The sequence below is a fragment of the Phyllobates terribilis genome, unplaced genomic scaffold, assembly GCF_046119375.1.
Source record: "Phyllobates terribilis strain yellow unplaced genomic scaffold, ASM4611937v1 Scaffold_2__4_contigs__length_985480577, whole genome shotgun sequence".
Taxonomy (NCBI): domain Eukaryota; kingdom Metazoa; phylum Chordata; class Amphibia; order Anura; family Dendrobatidae; genus Phyllobates; species Phyllobates terribilis.
The window spans coordinates 785,277,273-785,298,098 of record NW_027362762.1 but is presented as its reverse complement, the minus strand read 5'-3'; the positions used below and the strand labels follow the sequence as shown (position 1 = coordinate 785,298,098).

The 20,826-nt window shown below is 39.2% G+C and overlaps 1 protein-coding gene across 1 annotated transcript in view; it reads left to right on the top strand.

Annotated features, from left to right (window-relative positions):
- Positions 1-20,826, top strand: part of IL1RAPL1 (interleukin 1 receptor accessory protein like 1) — a 2,084,623-nt gene that overhangs the window by 1,579,194 nt on the left and 484,603 nt on the right. The window contains exon 6 of the mRNA XM_073667404.1: positions 14,914-14,988. Coding sequence (XP_073523505.1) covers positions 14,914-14,988 — 75 coding nt within the window. The remainder of the gene's footprint in view (positions 1-14,913; positions 14,989-20,826) is intronic.

Genomic DNA, 20,826 nt, shown 5'->3' with positions numbered 1-20,826 from the left:
GGCCTGGGTATACAGCCCCCAGAGTGGCGGAAACAGACTAGAAGGCAGAGATAACAGGCCTGGGTATACAGCCCCCAGCGTGGCGGAAACAGACTAGAAGTCAGAGATAACAGGCCTGGGTATGCAGCCCCCAGGGTGGCAGAAACATACAAGATAACTGGCCTGGGTATGCAGCCCCCAGGGTGGCAGAAACAGACAAGATAACATGCCTGGGTATGCAGCCCCAAGGGTGGCAGAAACAGACAAGATACAAAACAAGACCTGGCAACTCAGAGGCAAGGAGCACACTGAAAGTTAGTGTTGCTCAGGCACCTCCTTCTGGGTGGAGGGTGTTTAAATATCCAGTGACTCACAGCAATAGGCTGGGGATGCATTAGGAGTGCGCCCACAGCAGCTATAAGAATCAGGAAGTAACCGGGCAGCTGCCCTAAGCAATCAGACAAGAGACATGCACACAGCATGAACTGGAGCAAGGTTTGCAGGCTGGACTGACAGGTAAGATTGCGGACTTGCATAGTGGGAGGTGGTGCACTATGCAAGCACACCGCCATGAATGTTACACTGTAAATACTCGAGGCTCGGCCCGAGCATACTCGGACAGAACATACTCGCTCAACCCTAATCCTACATGGTTATTTAGATTTTGGTTGACAATTCCATGGGCTCCTCAGGAAAAATAAATCAGTAATGTTAATAGTATGATTAGAGTTAATTCTCTTCGTGTCCTTAGTAGGGGTTTCATGTTATGTCTCTCCAACTCTCCAATTCAGCATGATAGCTACTGCATGGACAATTACTAATATGATTGCACATTGTCAATCTATTCCAAATCTATATTATTTCTAAAATATTCTCTCCATCATCCCTTTTAGTGAATTCTTAAAATTCACTCCATTAAGGACACGATAGGCACTGGTCTGTTCTTATGCTTGTTGCAGTCATAAGCAGAAAAACTAAGGGCATGACTCATCAAGGCTTTCACACCAGAATTCTGGGTAGTAAAAGCTTTGAAAAGTCACAAAATGTATGCGCCAATTGGACTTGTACCTAATCTTAGTGACTTTTGGCATTTTCACACTAGTTTCTCCCAGTTCTGCCAAAATGAGCAGGGTTGGGGAGAAAGGGAGACACGGTGGTGGCATGATGCCACAAATCATCTAATTCATGATAAACTATGGTGTTCCATATTTCAATCTTACTCCAGTTTTTGACTTCTTCTGGCACCACACATCAGATGCTGAGGATTTATGAAGAGGCTTGCTCCTCTTCATGAATCAGGAGCATCTTACTTCAGCACACCCCCTCATCAAGACTGGTGTGAACAACGCTGGTCTTGATGAATTTGGCCCTTAGTCTTGAATAACATAATAAGAAATAAAAAATGGCATTATATTAGTTCTTACTTTTCTAACATTGTAACATTTAAGATGCAAGTGGAATATGTCAATGCATAATAACTATATAAACAACCAATGGGTTTGTGACTGCAGTACGAAGACTAGTCAGAACCAGTACAAGATAAGTAAAGAACTATAAACACTGCTCAAAAAAATAAAGGGAACACTTAAACAACAGAATATAACTACAAGTAAATCAAACTTCTGTGAAATCAAACTGTCCACTTAGGAAGCAACATTGATTGACAATCAATTTCTCATGCTGTTGTGCAAATGGAATAGACAATAGATGAAAATTATTGGCAATTATCAAGACACCCTAAATAAAGGAGTGTTTCTGCAGGTGGGGACCACAGACCACATCTCAGTACCAATGCTTTCTGGCTGATGTTTTGGTCACTTTTGAAGGTTGGTTGTGCTTTCACACTCGTGGTAGCATGAGACGGACTCTACAACCCACAGAAGTTGCTCAGGTTGTGCAGCTTATCCAGGATGGCACATCAATGCAAGCTGTGGCAAGAAGGTTTGCTGTGTCTGTCAGCGTAGTGTCCAGAGGCTGGAGGCGCTACCAGGAGACAGGCCAGTATACCAGGAGACATGGAGCAGGCCGTAGGAGATCAACAGCTCATTAGCAGGACCGCTACCTTCGCCTTTGTGCAAGGAGGAACAGAATGAGCACTGCCAGAGCCCTGCAAAATGACCTCAAACAGGCCACAAATGTGCATATTGTTAGAACCTTGCTGTTAGGTTTTTTTTCCTTTGCTGGTCACATGACTTTGTTGGCCTATTTAATCCTGCTCCGCCCTTCTGGCTTTGCTGAACTTCATTGTATATCTACTTTCTAGCTAGCCTGTGCTCTGTATCTAACGCTGTTAGTTTGCTTGGTCTACGGACCTCTATGTTCTATCTATTTTGTTTGTTCGTCTGTCTGCTACTGTTTCTGTTAGGAGGTGTCCCATATTCCTCCCAGTCCTTAGTACTTGTAGGGATTCCCTCCCCACATCTATAGGTCTTCGTACAGACTAGATTAGGACTTTAGCAGGTCTGATCGCAGGATCAGGTTCCCTGTTACATCGTAGGGATTCAGCTGAGTCTTATAGTAGGGACAGATCTCCTCTCTTTCCTTAGCTTTGGTAGCAGAACATAACAGTAAGTCCAGCCTGCAAATTCTCTAAGGAAAGATTTTTCTGTTCCATCATGGTGTCGGTTCAGGATTTGGCTCATCGCCTGCAGGGACTCTCTCTGGAGGTGGCCGAGCTCCGTCAGCACGTGAGTAACTGTCCTGGAGCACATTTCTTGGAGCCTAAGGTATGTTTGCCGGATTTATTTTTTGGTGAACACCGAGAATTTTTTTCATTTAAAAATGCTTGCTTATTGTATTTTCGTTTGAGACCTAAGTCCTCTGGGGATGAATCCCAGCGCGTAGGGTTCATAATGTCACTTTTGCGCAAAGAGCCTCAGGAGTGGGCCTTTTCTTTGCAACCTAGTGATTCATGCTTCAGATCAGTGGATAGTTTTTTTTCTGCTTTGGGACTATTATATGATGATCCTGACCGTGTCGCATCAGCTGAGACTGAGTTGAGACGTCTAAAACAAGGATCGGGTAATGTGGAAAAATATTGTACACATTTTCGTCGTTGGTCCACTCAAACAGGGTGGAACGATTCTGCTCTGAAAAGTCTATTTCTTGCTGGGCTCAGTGAAAGGGTTAAAGACCTGCTAATTGCTTATCCTACACCTGAGGATTTGCAACAGGCTATGCAATTAGCTATACGGGTGGATAGAAGACTGCGTGCTAGGGTTAATGAGAGCAAATCCTCTGCTATGTCAGTTTCTGGTTATGATAATGTGTGTACTAACAGTGGTGAACCGATGGAGATTGGATCGGTGGCACCTCGCTCTCAAGAAAAAGACCGTCGTTTTTCGGAAGGCTTGTGCTTCTATTGCGGAAAATCTGGTCATTTGATTAAAGGCTGTGAGCTTCGGATGAAGAAAGAAAAAAAAATGGTCAGTCACGCCCCTATTGCCTGTTTAAATTCCAAGGGTATATTTTTGGCTGCTTCCACGATTGCTCAGGAAAAATTAATGGAATTTCGGGTGTTTGTTGATTGCGGGTCTACACTGAATGTAATTGATGGGGGATTCGTGGAAAAACTCAATTTAAAACCTGAACCTTTATCATCCCCCATTGCTGTGGTTTCTGTGGATGGCTCCCCTTTGAAGAATATTACTCTCAAGGTCAGTGAATTTCCTCTCACTATTAATGGTGTTCACCATGAGAAATTGGATTTGGTAGTGTTGAATAACTTGCCTTCTCCAGTAATATTGGGTTTGCCCTGGTTAAAATTTCACAATCCTGTACTGGATTGGTCTACCAGTGAAATTAAATCCTGGAGCCATAAATGTTATGACAAGTATTGTAATGGGCGTATTGCAGCTTTGGATAGGGGAGAATTGCCTGTTCCTATTCAGGATTTTTGGAGAGTTTTTTCTGAGAAGGAATCGCAGGTTTTGCCTCCCCATAGAGACTATGATTGTTCTATTGAATTTGTCCCTGGAGCGACTCTTCCTAAAAGTCGTTTATTTAACCTTACTATTCCTGAGAGGAAGGCTTTGGAGGAATACATACAGACAAGTTTGGCCGCCGGTCACATTAGGCCCTCTAAGTCTCCTGTGGCGGTTGGATTTTTTTTTGTAAAAAAAAAGGACGGCGGTTTACGTCCTTGTCTGGATTTTCGTGAGATTAACAAAATTACGGTACGCAATCCTTACCCACTGCCATTGATTCCTGATCTGTTTAACCAGTTATTGGGGGCCAAGTGGTTCTCTAAAATTGACCTTAAGGGGGCATACAATCTGTTGCGCATGAAGGAGGGTGATGAATGGAAGACTGCTTTTAACACTCCTGTGGGTCATTTTGAGAATCTGGTTATGCCTTTTGGTCTTACTAATGCTCCTGCATTTTTTCAGAATCTGATTAATGACATCCTTAGACCTTTGATCGGTAAAAATGTGGTTGTGTATTTGGATGACATTTTGATTTATTCGCCAGATCTGGAGTCTCATTGGCGGAGCGTGCGTGAGGTATTACAGTTATTAATGGACAATTCGCTTTTTGCTAAGCTGGAGAAATGTGAGTTCGCTGTACAGAGAATTAGTTTTTTGGGCTACATTATCTCCAGCAAAGGTTTTGAGATGGATCCGGTTAAGGTTCAGGCTGTGCAGGAATGGCCTAGGCCTATTGGTTTGAAATCGATACAGAGGTTTTTGGGTTTCGCCAATTACTACAGAAAATTCATAAAAAATTTTTCTAGTATTGTCAAACCTCTGACTGATCTCACCAGGAAAGGTGCTGATGCGGTTCAGTGGTCTTCTGAGGCCATTGAAGCTTTTGTGTATCTCAAGGAGAGGTTCACCTCTGCTCCCATCCTTATGCAGCCTGATGTTACTAGGCCGTTTTTGGTTGAGGTTGATGCTTCCTCTGTGGGGGTTGGTGCAGTATTGTCTCAGGATAACGGGGATGGATTACATCCCTGTGCCTTTTTTTCAAAAAAATTTTCGGAGACTGAACTGAATTACGATATTGGTAATCGGGAATTATTGGCTATTAAACTCGCATTTGAACACTGGCGCCACTTCTTGGAAGGTGCGGAATTTCCCGTTCAGGTTCTTACGGATCATAAAAATCTGATATATCTTGATGCTGCCAAGCGCCTGAATGCCCGTCAGGCTAGGTGGGCACTGTTTTTCTCGCGGTTTAATTTCTCCGTTACTTACATCCCTGGTACTAAGAATGTTAAGGCGGATGCCTTATCTCGCAGTTTTTCTCCCATAGTCGGTGCTGAGAAAGAGGAAAACATTTTACAAGAAGGTGTTGTGATAGCTGCTTTAGACTCCGTTTTGGAAGATGAGATTCTTAAAGCTCAGGAGAATGCCCCATCTAACACTCCTCATGGGAGGTTGTTTGTGCCTGGGACCTTTAGGAGAGATTTGTTTGTTGAGTGTCACGAATCTCGGTTGGCAGGTCATCCCGGAATCTCTGAGACCAAGAGACTGGTGGGTCGCAGTTTTTGGTGGCCTGGATGGCAGAAGGAAGTCATTAAGTGGGTGCGCCAATGTACTATATGTGCTAGATCTAAGTCCTCACATACTCCTGCTGCGGGGTTGCTTTGTCCTTTGGAGGTCCCCAGTGCTCCTTGGACACATTTGGCTATGGACTTTATAACTGACCTTCCCCCCTCTGGGGGTTTTACTGTCATCTGGGTGGTCGTGGACCGTTTTAGCAAGATGTGTCACTTGGTTCCCTTCGTCAAACTGCCCTGCGCTAAAACTCTCGCTAAGGCCTTTGTCAAGGAAATTGTCAGACTTCATGGCGTTCCTACTGACATTGTTTCTGATAGGGGTCCTCAGTTCGTGGCTCGTTTTTGGCGTGCCTTTTGTGACAGGTTGGGAATTCATTTGTCGTTTTCGTCCGGATATCATCCTGAATCTAATGGCCAGACAGAAAGGAAAAACCAGGATGTTGAGCAGTTCTTGCGTTGTTTTGTGGCAGACAATCAAGAGGGGTGGTCTGAGTTTCTGCCACTTGCCGAATTTGCTCTGAACAATCATACATCTTCTTCTGCTGGTTGTTCGCCTTTTTTTTGTTGTTCTGGGAGACATCCGTCGTTTGGGTCGTTCTCCAAGTTGGGATCTGCCGTGCCTGAGGAGGAGAATTTTTCCGGTGATTTGGAAAGAGTTTGGACGGATGTGCGTGGTAATCTTCAGGAGGCCAACAGAAAATCTAAAGACTACTTTGATAGGAAACGACAGGAGGTTTTGTTCGCTGTTGGTGACATGGTTTGGTTGTCCTCTAGGAATCTGCGGTTGAGGATTCCTTCTAAGAAATTGGGTCCCAAGTTTGTAGGGCCCTTTAAGGTGCTTCAGGTTGTCAACCAATCTGCTGTTAGGTTGGAGGTTCCTACCTCCTGGAGAATTAATCCGGTCTTTCATGTCTCTCTGTTAAAAAAAGCTGTTGTGTCGGATGGTGACGCCTCTGCCTCTGTTCCTCCGGTGGTGGAGGACGGGGAATATGAAATTTCTCGCATCCTTGACTCTAGACGGTATAGAGGTAGTTTGCAGTATCTTGTGGCCTGGAAAGGTTTCGGACCCGAGGATAACTCTTGAGTGAGGTCAGATGATGTTTCCGCGTCCAGACTTATCAGAGCGTTTTACAGGAGATTTCCTGATAAGCCTGGTCCTAGGGGATCCGGAGGATCCTCTTAGAAGGGGGGGTACTGTTAGAACCTTGCTGTTAGGTTTTTTTTCCTTTGCTGGTCACATGACTTTGTTGGCCTATTTAATCCTGCTCCGCCCTTCTGGCTTTGCTGGACTTCATTGTATATCTACTTTCTAGCTAGCCTGTGCTCTGTATCTAACTCTGTTAGTTTGCTTGGTCTACGGACCTCTATGTTCTATCTATTTTGTTTGTTCGTCTGTCTGCTACTATTTCTGTTAGGAGGTGTCCCATATTCCTCCCAGTCCTTAGTACTTGTAGGGATTCCCTCCCCACATCTATAGGTCTTCGTACAGACTAGATTAGGACTTTAGCAGGTCTGATCGCAGGATCAGGTTCCCTGTTACATCGTAGGGATTCAGCTGAGTCTTATAGTAGGGACAGATCTCCTCTCTTTCCTTAGCTTTGATAGCAGAACATAACACATATGTCTGCACAAACAGTTAGAAGCCGACTCCATGAGGGTGGTATGAGGGCCCGATGTCCACAGATGGGGGTTGTGCTCACAGCCCAACACCGTGCAGGATGCTTGCCATTTGCCACAGAACACCAGGATTGGCAAAGTCGCCACTGTAGCCCTGTGCTCTTCACAGATGAAAGCAGGTTCACACTGAGTCTGGAGACGCTGTGGAGAGCAATCTGCTGACTGCAACATCCTTCATCATGACCGGTTTGGCAGTGGGTCAGTAATGGTGTGGTGTGGCATTTCTTTAGAGGGCCGCATAGCCCTCCATATGCTCGCCAGAGGTAGCCTGACTGCCATTAGGTACCGAGATGAGATCCTCAGACCCCTTGTGAGACCATATGCTGGTGCGGTTGGCCCTGGGTTCCTCCTAATGCAGGACAATGCCAGACCTCATGTGGCTGGAGTGTGTCAGCAGTTCCTGCAAGATGAAGGCATTGAAGCTATGGATTGGCCCGCCCATTCCCCAGACCTGAATCCGATTGAACACATCTGGGACATCATGTCTCACTCCATCCACCAACGTCACGTTGCCCCACTGACTGTCCAGGAGTTGCCGGATGCTTTAGTCCAGGTCTGGGAGGAGATCCCAAAAGAGACCATCCGCAACCTTATCAGGAGCATGCCCAGGCATTGTAGGGAGGTCATACAGGCATGTGGAGGCCACACACAATACTGAGCCTCATTTTGACTTGTTTTAAGGACATTACATCAAAGTTGGATCAGCCTGTAGTGTGTTTTTCCACTTTAATTTTGCGGGTGACTCCAAATCCAGGGCTCCATCGGTTAATATATTTGATTTTTATTGATGATTTTTGTGTCATTTTGTTGTCAGCACATTTAAATTTGTAGAGAATAAAGTATTCAATGAGAATATTTCATTCAATCAGATCTAGGATGTGTTATTTGAGTGCTCCCTTTATTTTTTTGAGCAGTGTATAATTTTTTTTAATAATTAAGCAATGCAAAATTATATTAACACTAATATGGCTAAAATGGCTTTCACTCACATGCATCTAAGAGAAACAAATATTAATAAATTTTTTCAAATAGTCTTGCAAAATATTTTTCCTCGTTGTATATGCACGTTCTATGCACAAGTTTATGTCTCCATAGTTATACAAAGAAATCCTTGGTAAACTGATCTTGGTATTATAGTTTATTCTCTTTAATCTCCTTCATCACTATCTCTGTCTCTTTTTCTTTCATTTTGTTTTGTAGTCCGAAAGTTTAGAATAGAACTATTAAAATAAATGTAATCAAACAATTAGCAAATTAGAGTCATTTAAATTGTAGTCTAAATTCATAGCAAGCAGTTACATTATTTACGTTACTTTTATATTTGATTGTACAAATTGATGTAGAAAATTTCCATTCATATATTGCAGTAATTGGGTTTTCTTTTTGATCTCTTATTGATAAAATAAGTGATAACCTTCCTGTAAATAGTTTAATTGTTTTTGTTTTATTACTATGTAGTAATGATAGCAGACAGATTAACATGGTTCAAAGCAAATCTGCATAAGTTTTGATTTCCTCAACCTTCAATGTATTTTCTTTCCCTTCTCTGGTTTTTTCTATGGTCGCCTATTTCAACACTGAATGCTTTTGCATTTAAGAAGGTTGACTATAGAAATGGTGGAACATGTTTTTGGTGTTTTAAGGATGGTGCCATAGGGTAATTGTATGCAGTATTGTACAAAAGTCATATTCAGGTGTGGAAGAATTGCTGCAAAGTAAAAATGCTTTTAGAAATAGAAGTGTTAATAGGTTATATTTATAGTTTTACAAAAAGCAAAGCAAATGTACAAAAGTGGAATTTAAATTAAATCATTGTTTTGTGTGACTTCCCTTTGCCATCAAAACAGCAGAATAAAATCTTCCTGTCACAATTTTCAAGGAACTTGACAGAGAAATAGCTCAAGCATCCCAGACAGACACGATAATATTAAGATCATCACTGCTAGTACTCTTTGTTCTGCTTTTTGCTGAAGATAAATCTTAATGACATTGACTTTATGCTTGGGGTCATTATCATTCAGAATAAATTTGGTGTCAATCACACGGCTCCCTAATGATATTAGATGATGAGTAAGTATCTGCTTATATTTCTCCACATTGAGGGTGTCATTAATTATAGGTGAATCCCCAGCTCTGCTTGCTGAACTTGCAAGGAACTTCCACCATGCTCCTCTGTTACCTGCAGACCCTCATTATTGTACCACTCTCCAGACATTGATCGAGCAATCAACCTTCTTTTAAAGTCAAATATTTCACATGCTGCCATCTTTCTGCACCCCAGTTTTTATGTTTTTGTGCATAGTTGTGTCAATGGCCTTATTTCCATTTTGCAGTTATGGCTTTTTAATACAGTAATTCTTCCATGAAGACCAGTTTTGGCCAGATGTCTTTAAATGGCAGATGAGTGTACTCTGGGTTCCACTGGATGCTGCCAGTTCTGAGCTTATGGCACTGTGGGACATCTTATGATTTAGAAGGGAACTAAGCATGATAAGTTTTTCATCAGTGGCACTAAGTTTCCTTGACCAACAATGGTTCTAAACATTGCCCTTATCTTGGTGATTTTACTAGAGCATTTGAACAGCACATATTAAATCGCCTGAATGCTTTGAAATATTTGCCTGGGAGAAACATGCTGATGCAGTATAAACATGTATCTTGCTTCTGTGTTCAGTCTTGCCATGTTGTATGACCTATGACATGAAGCTGTCCTCCACAACCTCACCTTTATAAAGGAGTTTGGCTGTTGGTCACCTAGTCTTAAGCCTCCTACACAGCAGTTTCAGCCTACATATGAAAATGATGACCATTATCACCTGTTTGGCATAATTAGCTACTCAAACACCTGACTTTTGTCCTCCAAAATCTCTGACATTGTGCAAGTGTACCCTGAGGAAGTAATGTTGCGTGGTTTCCGCAAATGTTAATTTGATTTAGATTTATCTTTCATCCACTTTATTTTTTATTCCAATGTTAAAAAATAAACTCTTATTACTTCTATTTTTTGAAAAGTATTCCTCCTTTGCAAATTTTTTTCAAAAGTTGCCAAAAATTTTCAAACAGTACTGTAAATTTACAGTGGATATAAAAAATCTGCATGCTGATGTAAAAATGCCGGGTTTTTGTAATGTAAAAAAAAAAATCATACAAAGAAGAATAATTAAGAATAGATAATTAAAATATTTTATATGTCATATTTGATAAAGGGCTTTCAGTGGTCGAAATTGCAAAAATAATAACGCTCTCTTTACCACTGCCTAGCTACTTCTATGCCAGTACTTGCCTGGTCTGCCCCAATATTTTTTTGCTTTACCATTTACATATTGTGCTACCGTATGTAATAATATAAAAATGTAAGACATGACATGTTATATTGTGTAATAGTAAATTACCATAAACATTTAGTGTTACAGCAGTTAAACTATAGTAAACTTCTACATCCTCCAAGTCAAATTTTTGTATTGTTCCCAGCATCTACTAAAGTGAATGGTTACATGTGGTTTGATTACAGTTTGATTAGAATTACATTGTTTTTCTTGCTCATCTTCTAATGTTCCTGCACTTGTTGGCAACCCACGGAGATAGATTTAGATAACAAAAAAGGAAGAACCAGCAATCTAGAAAAACAATGTGTCTTATTTTAGCCTTTTTGCAAAGTGCTTGACTGCATTAGCTGACAATATCAATTACTATCACAGAGGTATATTTAGAGTGACATTGTTAGAGGTCATATGTGTGTGAGGGCAATAACCCATTTGTTAAACCTAGCAGAACAAAACATATTATTGTGTCCTTCTACCACATAATATTTGTTTTATTCTTCAGAATGATTAGAGAAACAGATGTTGTAGTTATGGAGTTTACAACCCATTTGGTTTGGTGTAATGAAGCTAAAAACGTACATTATAGAACATTATGGGACATGTTTTAGAAAAAGACAAACTACATCAATATAACTTTATATAGGGCAAGATTTCCTTAGTTTCTCAGCACGTTGGACAATACTCTCACACAGCTCATTCAATTCTTCATTTTAAAGGAATAGATCATTAGTAAGCAGGTTCAGCGATCTGATCATGATCAGTTTCTGAAGGTATTATCTCCATCACTTAATTACATTTATCCATCCTCCAAAGGGTTCTGTGTAACCACTAGCATTACATAGGCTCAAGTAATCCCTAAGATTCAATAACACAGATTGTACTACATTCACCACTGTATGGAGTGTTTGTATAGGAATGTGTAAGTATGGTATTCTCCCCTAGAAGCAATACTTTGTGTTAACAATCCCATAATGCAGTATTTGATTATTACCATATCCATAACCATATGGGCAGCACAGTGGCTAGCACTATTTTGCAGCGCTGGTATCTTGGGTTCAAACCCCACCACAACAACATCTGCGTGGAGTTTATATGTGCTCCCCATGTTTGCATGGGTTTCCTCCGGGTTCTCCGAGGTCCTCCTCTCCAAAGACATACTGAAAGGGTATTTAGATTGTGTGTCCCAAAGGGGAACCAATGCCTATGTCTGTAAAATGCTGTTGAATATGATGGCACAACATAAGTAAGCATGACATATACTGTAAATAATATTAATAAATATCCCACCTTAGACTTCTACTAGTGCCATATTATTTCTCCATACAACTCAGGTTTTAAGGAGCTATAATGTGCCTATGAGCAAAAGGAATTTTATTATGAAATTTCATTTAAACTAGTTAATAGATAGCTAGGATCGTATTGTTGAAATATTCAGAAAAATGATTAACTGAAGCTGATATTTGCACTCTAGTCTTTATGTTATCATTGTAGCCTGTGAACAATGACCAGGTCATTGATAGGCATCACAGGAGCTGGAAAGTGTAAGTAACAGATGTGTTTCTTATTTTTTTATATAAAAATGTATCCTGGATAAGCCCTTTAATGGGAAACTGTCATAAAAAATAACGCTATGGGATTAATCTGTTGGTTATAGTGGTCTGACACCGTATGGTGCTCACACCAAGAGCCCCGCTTCCGAGAGGAAATGAACATGAACTTCATTGCCCCTGGTAGCGTTTGGCTTTCAGTCATAGGGGTGGCACCAGCATGGTTTCAGTCACCACTCTGTGTAGAGAGAGCAGCAGCTGTAACCGTGCCCACGGCCCTGACGGACAGCCGGCTTTAAGGCTGAGCTTCTGTCAGTAAAAGCCAGGGGCGCTGTTACAGCCTCCGCTCTCTATACACAGGTCAGTGACTGAAACCGTGCCAGCGATGCCCCTATGACTGTAAGCTGAATGCTGCCTGGGGAAATAAAGTTCATTTCCACCCACCAACAGGATGATCAGTGCATGCGCCGCACAGTGTCAGAACGTTATTAACTTGCAGCTTGACCCCATATCTGCAGGTTACTAGCATTATTTTACAAGACAGGTTCCCTTTAAGTGTAAAAGACACAAATAGCTTTGGATGGATACGATAATTAGGACAGGAGCTTCATTTGGTAAATGGCACTATATTACAATAAAATAGTTGGTCTTCCTTGGCCACAGCCTATGATAAAATACAACTGGATTTGCAACATTAGGATACAATATAGTAAAAATTTGCAGAAGTGAAACATATTAAAATAGAAATTTGCTTCATTGATTGTTTATTAAAGCAAATTTATTTTAGCTGAGTAAAAAAATATATTACTTATTATATAAAACTGGACTTTTAAAATTGAATACTAAGCAGCTAAAAGAGTAATATAAAAATAGATTCTAGAGAGAGTGAAACATGGTCACAATTATATACAATATTTTATCATTAAATACTGTAAAATGTAATCCAAGCAGCTGTACTCTTTGATTATTAGTGATACTGGCAAGTGCCATCTGTTGTTTAGTTAGCCGCTAAGGGTTTGTTCTTTTTATATCCAGTTGTATTGATTTCAAAAGAGAAGTAGGTTGTTTTATGATAATAAGGTCCACTTTTTGATTGTAATAAGCAGAAGTCAGGTTTCTCTTTGTTTTAATAAAATATATAAATACAAGTAATAATCTATTTGTTTAAACTTTGACAAATTACAATAACAAAATGTTCTCCATGCTTCCCTGCATCTATTAAAGGGGTGGTCCGAAACTAATATTTATTTTAATCCTATATGTCTGTCTATTAGATGTCATAAATAATCTAATCTTTTTTCTAATATACTTTGATTAAAAAGTACCCTATTATTCCCTCTCTATCCTTTCTAACTTCTTTATTGTTTTTTATCTACATCCTGTTTGATGATGTTTCATTCGACAAACCCCAGTGCATGCTAGGATATTCAAATGAGACGTTATCAGGGTCACTGCTTTAGCTTCTTCCCCCACCCTGAAACAAAGTTTTATAAGTGACATCAATTTAGGGGGCTGGGCTAGTCCCTATCTTATTGAGTATGAATCAGTTGTCAATTCTGACGTATGCTCAGTAGGATCTTGTCTCTGTGTAATGTTATTTTTAATGCACAATGACAGTGCGCTAACTCGCTAGCTCTGATGAGAAGGCAAAAGAGTGCACCGTCAGTGTGCATTGTAAGCAGAAAACCTGGCAACCAGAGACAAGACCAAGGCAGCATGCTGTCAGTCATTACATGTAAAATACTGGTAATGCCACCTTTCATTTATAATCTGTAGGCAGATTCACAGAGAGATCTAATGCTGACCCATAGATCTTAATAGCTCATTTGGAATCTAGATTTTACCCAGAATAAGACATCATATTTCAGATATCAAGGTATTTAATTAAACTTTCTGTGACCTACATTCCCATATGAATGACTAAGGAGTGTTGATCCTACTGACATCTTCCCTTTAAGATGATTAGGTAGAATTTCACTCTTTGTCATTGAGTAAGCAAACAAACAATCATGGTTGTATTATCTAAGTAACCCTGAGCGACAGAAATTTCACACATACTTAACTTCTATTGAGAGCATAATAGGGTGATTTATTAAACTAGATGTGAAAGAATTCTGGTGAAATTTATGTAAAATAAAATTGTCTTTCATGACCTACATCATATTAATGTGTTTTAGACACTTTTTACAACTTGCCTGACATGGTGTGTGGTCTCATTGAAAAGGGGAATGGTTTACTTAGATTGGGATTGTATGTAATTACTACATGATGTCACTGTGATTTTTTAATTGTTATATAATGTCAAACATAGCAGATACAGTTTTGTGATGGATCTTCTGTACAAGCAAATCTGTTTATAATTATTAAGATTCTGATTACAAGTGAATGTACTGTATATTTCTGATGTACTTACCCCATATTTAACAAGGCTGCATAACTTTTATACAGATCCTTATTTAGATCTCAGTTGTCTTAAATTATGAAAAATAAGGTTCACATGTTGCTGACACGTTGCATTTTTGCCACAGTTATGGAAAATTGCAGCAAAAACAATTTGTTTACATCATGATTTTGGAAAATTGTAGCAAAAAATTCAGTGTGATTGAATCATGTGAACATTTCCTAAGTGTGAGGTCAAATGCTTCAGTTGTAGAATATTATTTTACAAGTAATCCTTTGACTTTGTGGAGGAACAGCTTGTTTACCTGCAAAATTACCTGTTTAACTACAATCTGGCTTATTCCTCCATCTTGTCTAACTCTAAAAGAAACTTCACTCATCAGTGAAATTCTTTAACAGATCTTTTCTGTCCAATCTGTAATATTTTATATAATGTATAAGACAACAAGACTTTACGATATATTAACATTATATTGTGTTCTTTCAGCTCCACTGACTGATAAACCACCAAAGTTAATCCAACCTTCGGAAAACAAGCTGACAATCCAAGAAGCTCAGATAGGTAAGTCATAAACTCCTTTATACATTTATTACAATGAGTGTTGCATTAATGCCGCAATTAGATAAAAATCAGAGAAACTGCTGGTCTGATCTATAGAATGAACTATTTGATGTATATATGGGACTCTTGACTCTTCCCAGACAGATGATGTTGAGTGAGAGAATGATCAGGCAATTGGGAATTTAGCACCCAATCATTTTGTTTATTTTAGGGGAGATAACTGATGCCAGTTGTCTCTGGCAGTGGTTTTCTCCTCTCCCTCATTAAAAAAAAATATGATCTCTTGTCCGAGTGCTCATGTGCATGTGGGGGGGGGGGTGAGGCTGGCTGATGAAAACTGTATTTGGCCTTGTTTGGGCTTGTATTGCATTTATTAAATTTGTCCTAAATGCTATTTAATGCTGTGTATTACATAGCTTAAAGGTATGGTCCAGCACCTACAATGTATTTTTTTATATATATATCCTTACACTCTAACCACTTTGGAAATTTGTTACACCATTTTCTACACTTTTACCCATCTAGCTAATTCCTACTGTGTTTTTTTTTACTGTACTTCCTGTGATGTTTCATTTGAAAGAAGTCTCAAATATGACGTCACAGGAGGTAGGGGCTGCACTCACTCCTCACAGAGTCCATCCCTCCTCCTGGATCAGGACATCATCAGGGGAAGCACTGAAGTTACTTACTAGTTTCTTGCATTGGAGCCCCCTCAGAAGATGTCCTGTATCTTGAATGATAGATGCTGTGGGATATGATAGTACAGTGCCCGCACTCTGCTTGTATCTCTGCCACCGACATAGCTTCTGATTCAAAGAAAATGTTGTAAGGGGTGGAGATAGAAGCAGAGTGCCGGCTCTGCACTCCCATCTCCTATAGCGTCCATCACCCAGGATCCAGGACTTCTTCAGAGGGGACGGCAATGCAAGAAATTAGCAAGTAACTTCAGTGCTGCTCTCTGATGATGTCCTGTTCCAGGAAGTGTGATGGACACTGCTAGGGGTGAGTGCAGCCCCAGATTTTTGTGATGTTATGTTTGAGATTCATCCCAAACAAAATGTCACAGGAAGTACAGTACAAAAAAAACACATTTAGGGATTAGCTAGATGAGGAAAAGTGTAGTGTATTGTATAAGAAAGCTAATTACAAAAGTGGTTAGGGTATAAAGATAGATATTTACAACATACATTTTAGGTGATGGACCATCCCTTTAAGGAATCTTACCCAAATGCTTCATAAAAATTTCTCACAGCAAATTTGCGTAGGCTGCACATTTGAAATATACAGCATATCAATTTTTTTTTTGAAAGTCGTAACTGATTATTTAACTTATTGAGCTATGACAAATCTGCAGCATTTCTGCAATGAAATCTGCAGCACAACTACTCAGTTTGCTGTTAATTTTGCCATTGAGGAATTTGCTACAAAATGAATTGCAACATTTCCTTTTTTATCTTAAGGCTGTGTGCCCATGATGCGTTTTTTAAGCTTTTCTGCAGTGATAAAAATGCTGCAGAAATGCTTAAAAAATGCAAGGTAGAAGGCCTGCCATGTTCCCCAATGATAATTCGCATGTGCTGTTCACAAGTTGCGGAAATTTCCGCTGCAGATTATCATTGCGGAAAAAAACGCAGCACTACCAATTATTTTGCGGAAGTGCTGCGTTTTCGCCGCCATTGACTTGCATTAGATCGCATGGATTACGCATCACTGTATATGTAGATGAGCATTCCATGCGTTCTAATGTGAGGATGGTACCCAGGTCTAGAGAAGAGGAGACTCTCCACCGGACCTGGGTACCATTGAAAACTGTAAAAAAAAGAATAAAATAAAAAATAAATATATACTTACCTTCTGGTGGCCCCCGATGCGCTCCTCCTCGCATTTCGCGATGGACTGAAGGACCTGCCCTGACGTCATAGTCATGTGACGGGTCACGCGACACTGATGTTGGCAGGTCCTTCAGTGTAGCGCGATCTGCCGGCAGCCGGGACGGTGAAGCAAGACATCGGGGGCCATCGGAAGGTAAGTATATATTTATTTTTTATTTTTTGACATTCTCTCGGGTCACACTATATAAATCCATGCTGTTTTGCATAGATTTATAGAGTGTAACCAAGTTGTCAAGCACTTTCCATGTGATGCTAAAATCGCTTGGAAAGCGCTTGTCAACCCGCATGCGGAAATGCAAGTGAAGAACGCTTCACATCCGCATGTCCCTGGCAGGAAAACGCATGTACAATCCGCATGTACAATCCGCATGCGTTTTTTCTGCCAGGGAGATGCAGAAACACTCAGGAAAAATCTGGAGCATTTCTGCATCGTGGGCACATAGCCTAAATTTTATTTAAAGAGGTTATCCAAGGTTTTAACATTGATCTCCTATCTTTAGAACATGTCATCAAAGTCTTATCAGTGGAGGTGAGACATCTACACCTCTGCTGATAAGCTGTTCTTGGTGTCTGTTTGAACTGCTAAGTGGAAGCTGCACAGCTCTGTCAAAGGGATAGTGCTGGCTACTGCAAATCCATCCCTATTTATATAAATAGAAAGTAGAAACACTGGAAAGACAATTGAGCACAAAATAGGGCTTAAACTGGTTAAAATAAATGCAAAGTAAAAGCGATTTTACGCTCTCCTTAATAAGTTGCAAGCAGCTGCTGCACAACCGTGGATCAATAGACCATGATACCCCATCCTGATGAAGAAGTTGGAGAGACTTCACAACACGTAGATTTTTAATTTGTAACAAACAAAACTAAAAAAATCCTTATTGGAATCTTCTTTTTGACACATCTTTTTGAAGTGGATGACCAGCAGCGCAGTGAAAAACCATTTGAACTACTTATTGCATCCAGGTTTGGTCTATTTATATAAATAGGAAGAGGATATTCAGTACCTAGCCACGGCCACTATACAGTTGGTGGAGCTGTGCTGTGCAGCTCCACAACTGAACAGTTCCAGCTGCTGCTGAAAGCGGGAACAGCTGATTAGTGAGGGTGCTGAGTGTCGACCCTCACTTGTCAGACATTGAAGACCTATCCATAGGATAGGCCATCAATGTTAAAGTCTCAAACAACTCCCTTAATATCTTAAATAGCAATATTATCAAGTTGCTGTTTGGAATCTGCAAAAACCTTTGATTTTAGCTTTTTTTTTTTTACTTTTTATTCCAAAAACTAAATCACTATTGTGTTGTATTTTGTGCACTTGAAAAAAAAAATTCTTGTTAAACGTTATTGTTATAAAGTATGTTAAAAGTATTTAAGAGTTAACAAAGGTACTTTTAATGTGTATGGCCGTTATTATTACCTGTATAAAAGTGGAGATTTTAATGAAAGATGATGATAATTACGAATACCATCATTATCATATTCTACTTAAAATGTTATATCCATGATATAAATTCAACTTATTATTAAACATGTGTAATGATATTAATATTTTATCTTTTACTTGAAAATGCTAAAGAAGTTTGCTGGTGCAATTAGACTGTTCAGTATTCCATTGTTTCACTTTTTGCAGTAAAGGGCTGTAAAGGTTCTGCTTCATTTAAAAAATGAAAGAGAAGACAAAAGAAAAAATGGTTTAAATGATTCTACATAAAAAGGCACAAAAGATAAATGGAGAAAAGTGGAACACAAAGGACTAGAACCGATAGAACACTTGCAAATCTTTTGTTTAAATTAACTCTGCTTTCAAAAACATCTTTGACAAATGGACATGCATTTTCCTTGTTGCACTTTCCACAGCACAGAACTGTGTTTTAATGGTGTAATTAGCAATGGATAGCTCATAGTTTCTTCATTGCCTCAGAGTTTTAGAGTACAGTAATAAAAACTTTTTTTTGAACGTGCAGTATTTCTAAAGCAAAAAGAATGAAAGATGGCAAATGGAAAATGAAAGCCGCTTGGCTAAGTCTGTAATTTATCTAAAATGCTCATCATAACTATTTTAGATTAAATGCCAGTATACTCTTCTGAATTTAAGAGTAGGCTGCATATGTTGCAAATGGTGAGTTGGACAAATATTTTCTAAAGTTCTAAGGTTTTATAAGATAAGGAAAGATCTTATTTTTTAAAAAAAAAACATCCACTTCAGTCTATGAGTTTTGCCTGATATTATAGTTGTGGTCTATACAATTCAATGGGTTGGAGGTGAAATACTAAACACAGATGTGGAGTGTTACTGTCTTTGATAAAAATGAACTTTTCCTTTATTCTTATAATATCTTTTAATTATAAAGTAGCAAAGGACTACAGATTAGCATTATGAATCAGAGTCACAGTAGGAATTCTAGTCACTACTTTCTCTAGGAGCCGATGTCTGTTCTTTAGATAGTTTATTGGGTGGAGCATTCTAACATTTAGAACATTTTTATGAAACACATGAAATATAAAGCAAAATATCAATTACCTAGCCGAGTAAAAGGGATAATGTTTAATAACTGTCATTGATTCTAGGTAGGTGGACTCATAGTGATGTCTAAATAGTAGAAACATACCATTATGTTATCACTGAAACTCAGACCAAGCTGGATATAATAGATAGATACTACTAACTTTGTTAGGTTGTGCACAATTAGGCACAATGCTAAGGAAAGCTTCACTGGGACCATTCCAATTCCTAGCTGGTGTGGGCTGGTGCTCTGTGGAAATGTGATCATTTGATGCCCACTGCTTTCAGGACCCATAGGTGTGCCAAAGGAAGGAAAAAGGCCACTAGTATACAGTCCAAAATCAGTTGCTGCCCAAGAAAGAGAGTTATTGAGATAATATGGATTTAAAAAAAAATGGCATTAAAATAATGTTTTTTTATTTGGAAACCCAGAAGAAGGTGCAAAGCCTGTACCAAAACCTATTGGTTTTAAATCTTAACATTAAGACTGTTGGTAATGTTTAATTTGCCATGTATCCCAGTTGGCAATGCTGTCATGTATAAAACATAGTAACATAGAGAAATTTAGATATCTAAGAAAAACACTGCATTGCATCCAGTGTTTTCTGGGGTAAATCTGCACTCTTGATATTACAAGCAATCTGTTAAAATGTTCTTACTACTTAATCTGAGAGCATCATTATATGGAGACAGAGATCCTGATTCCAGCTATGTGTCACTACTGGGCTGCTTGCTGCAGTTTTTCTAAAATCATTGTTATATCAGCAGAAAATGATCACTAGAGAACTACTTGTACACAGAAGGCTGCCAATCAGTGATGTGGGTGGGGTTACACAGAGATTAACATTAAAAGAACTGGTAGATCTGCAGTCTATAAAATAGGTTTTAATTAAAACTACTTCATCCAGTAAAATTAGTGATACATAGTTGGAATAAGGGTCTCTATCTACCCTTACATTATGCTGCTCTCAGTTAAAGAGACAAAAACCTGGTGACAAATTCCCTTTAAACAAATATATTTTTTTGGTTAATCCTCGTAAAGTAGTTGCCATTTTATTAGTAACAGAAAATAAGCCATAAATTTATCACACTCATTAACTGATATAGTTTGCACGCAAATTGATTATACAGTCAAGGTCGAAAGTGTTGGCACCCTTGAAATTGTTCCACAAAATGAAGTATTTCTCCCAGAAAATTATTGCAATTACACATGTTTTGTTATACACATGTTGATTTCCTTTGTGTGTATTGGAACAACACAAAAAAAGATAGGAAAAAAAGACAAATTGGACATTGGACAACACATCCTTTAGAATAAATAGCTGTAATCAATTGCTTCCTATAACCATCAACAAGCTTCTTACACCTTTCAACTGGAATTTTGGACGACTTGTTGTTTTCAAATTGCTCCAGGTCTCTCATATTTGAAGGGTGCCTTCT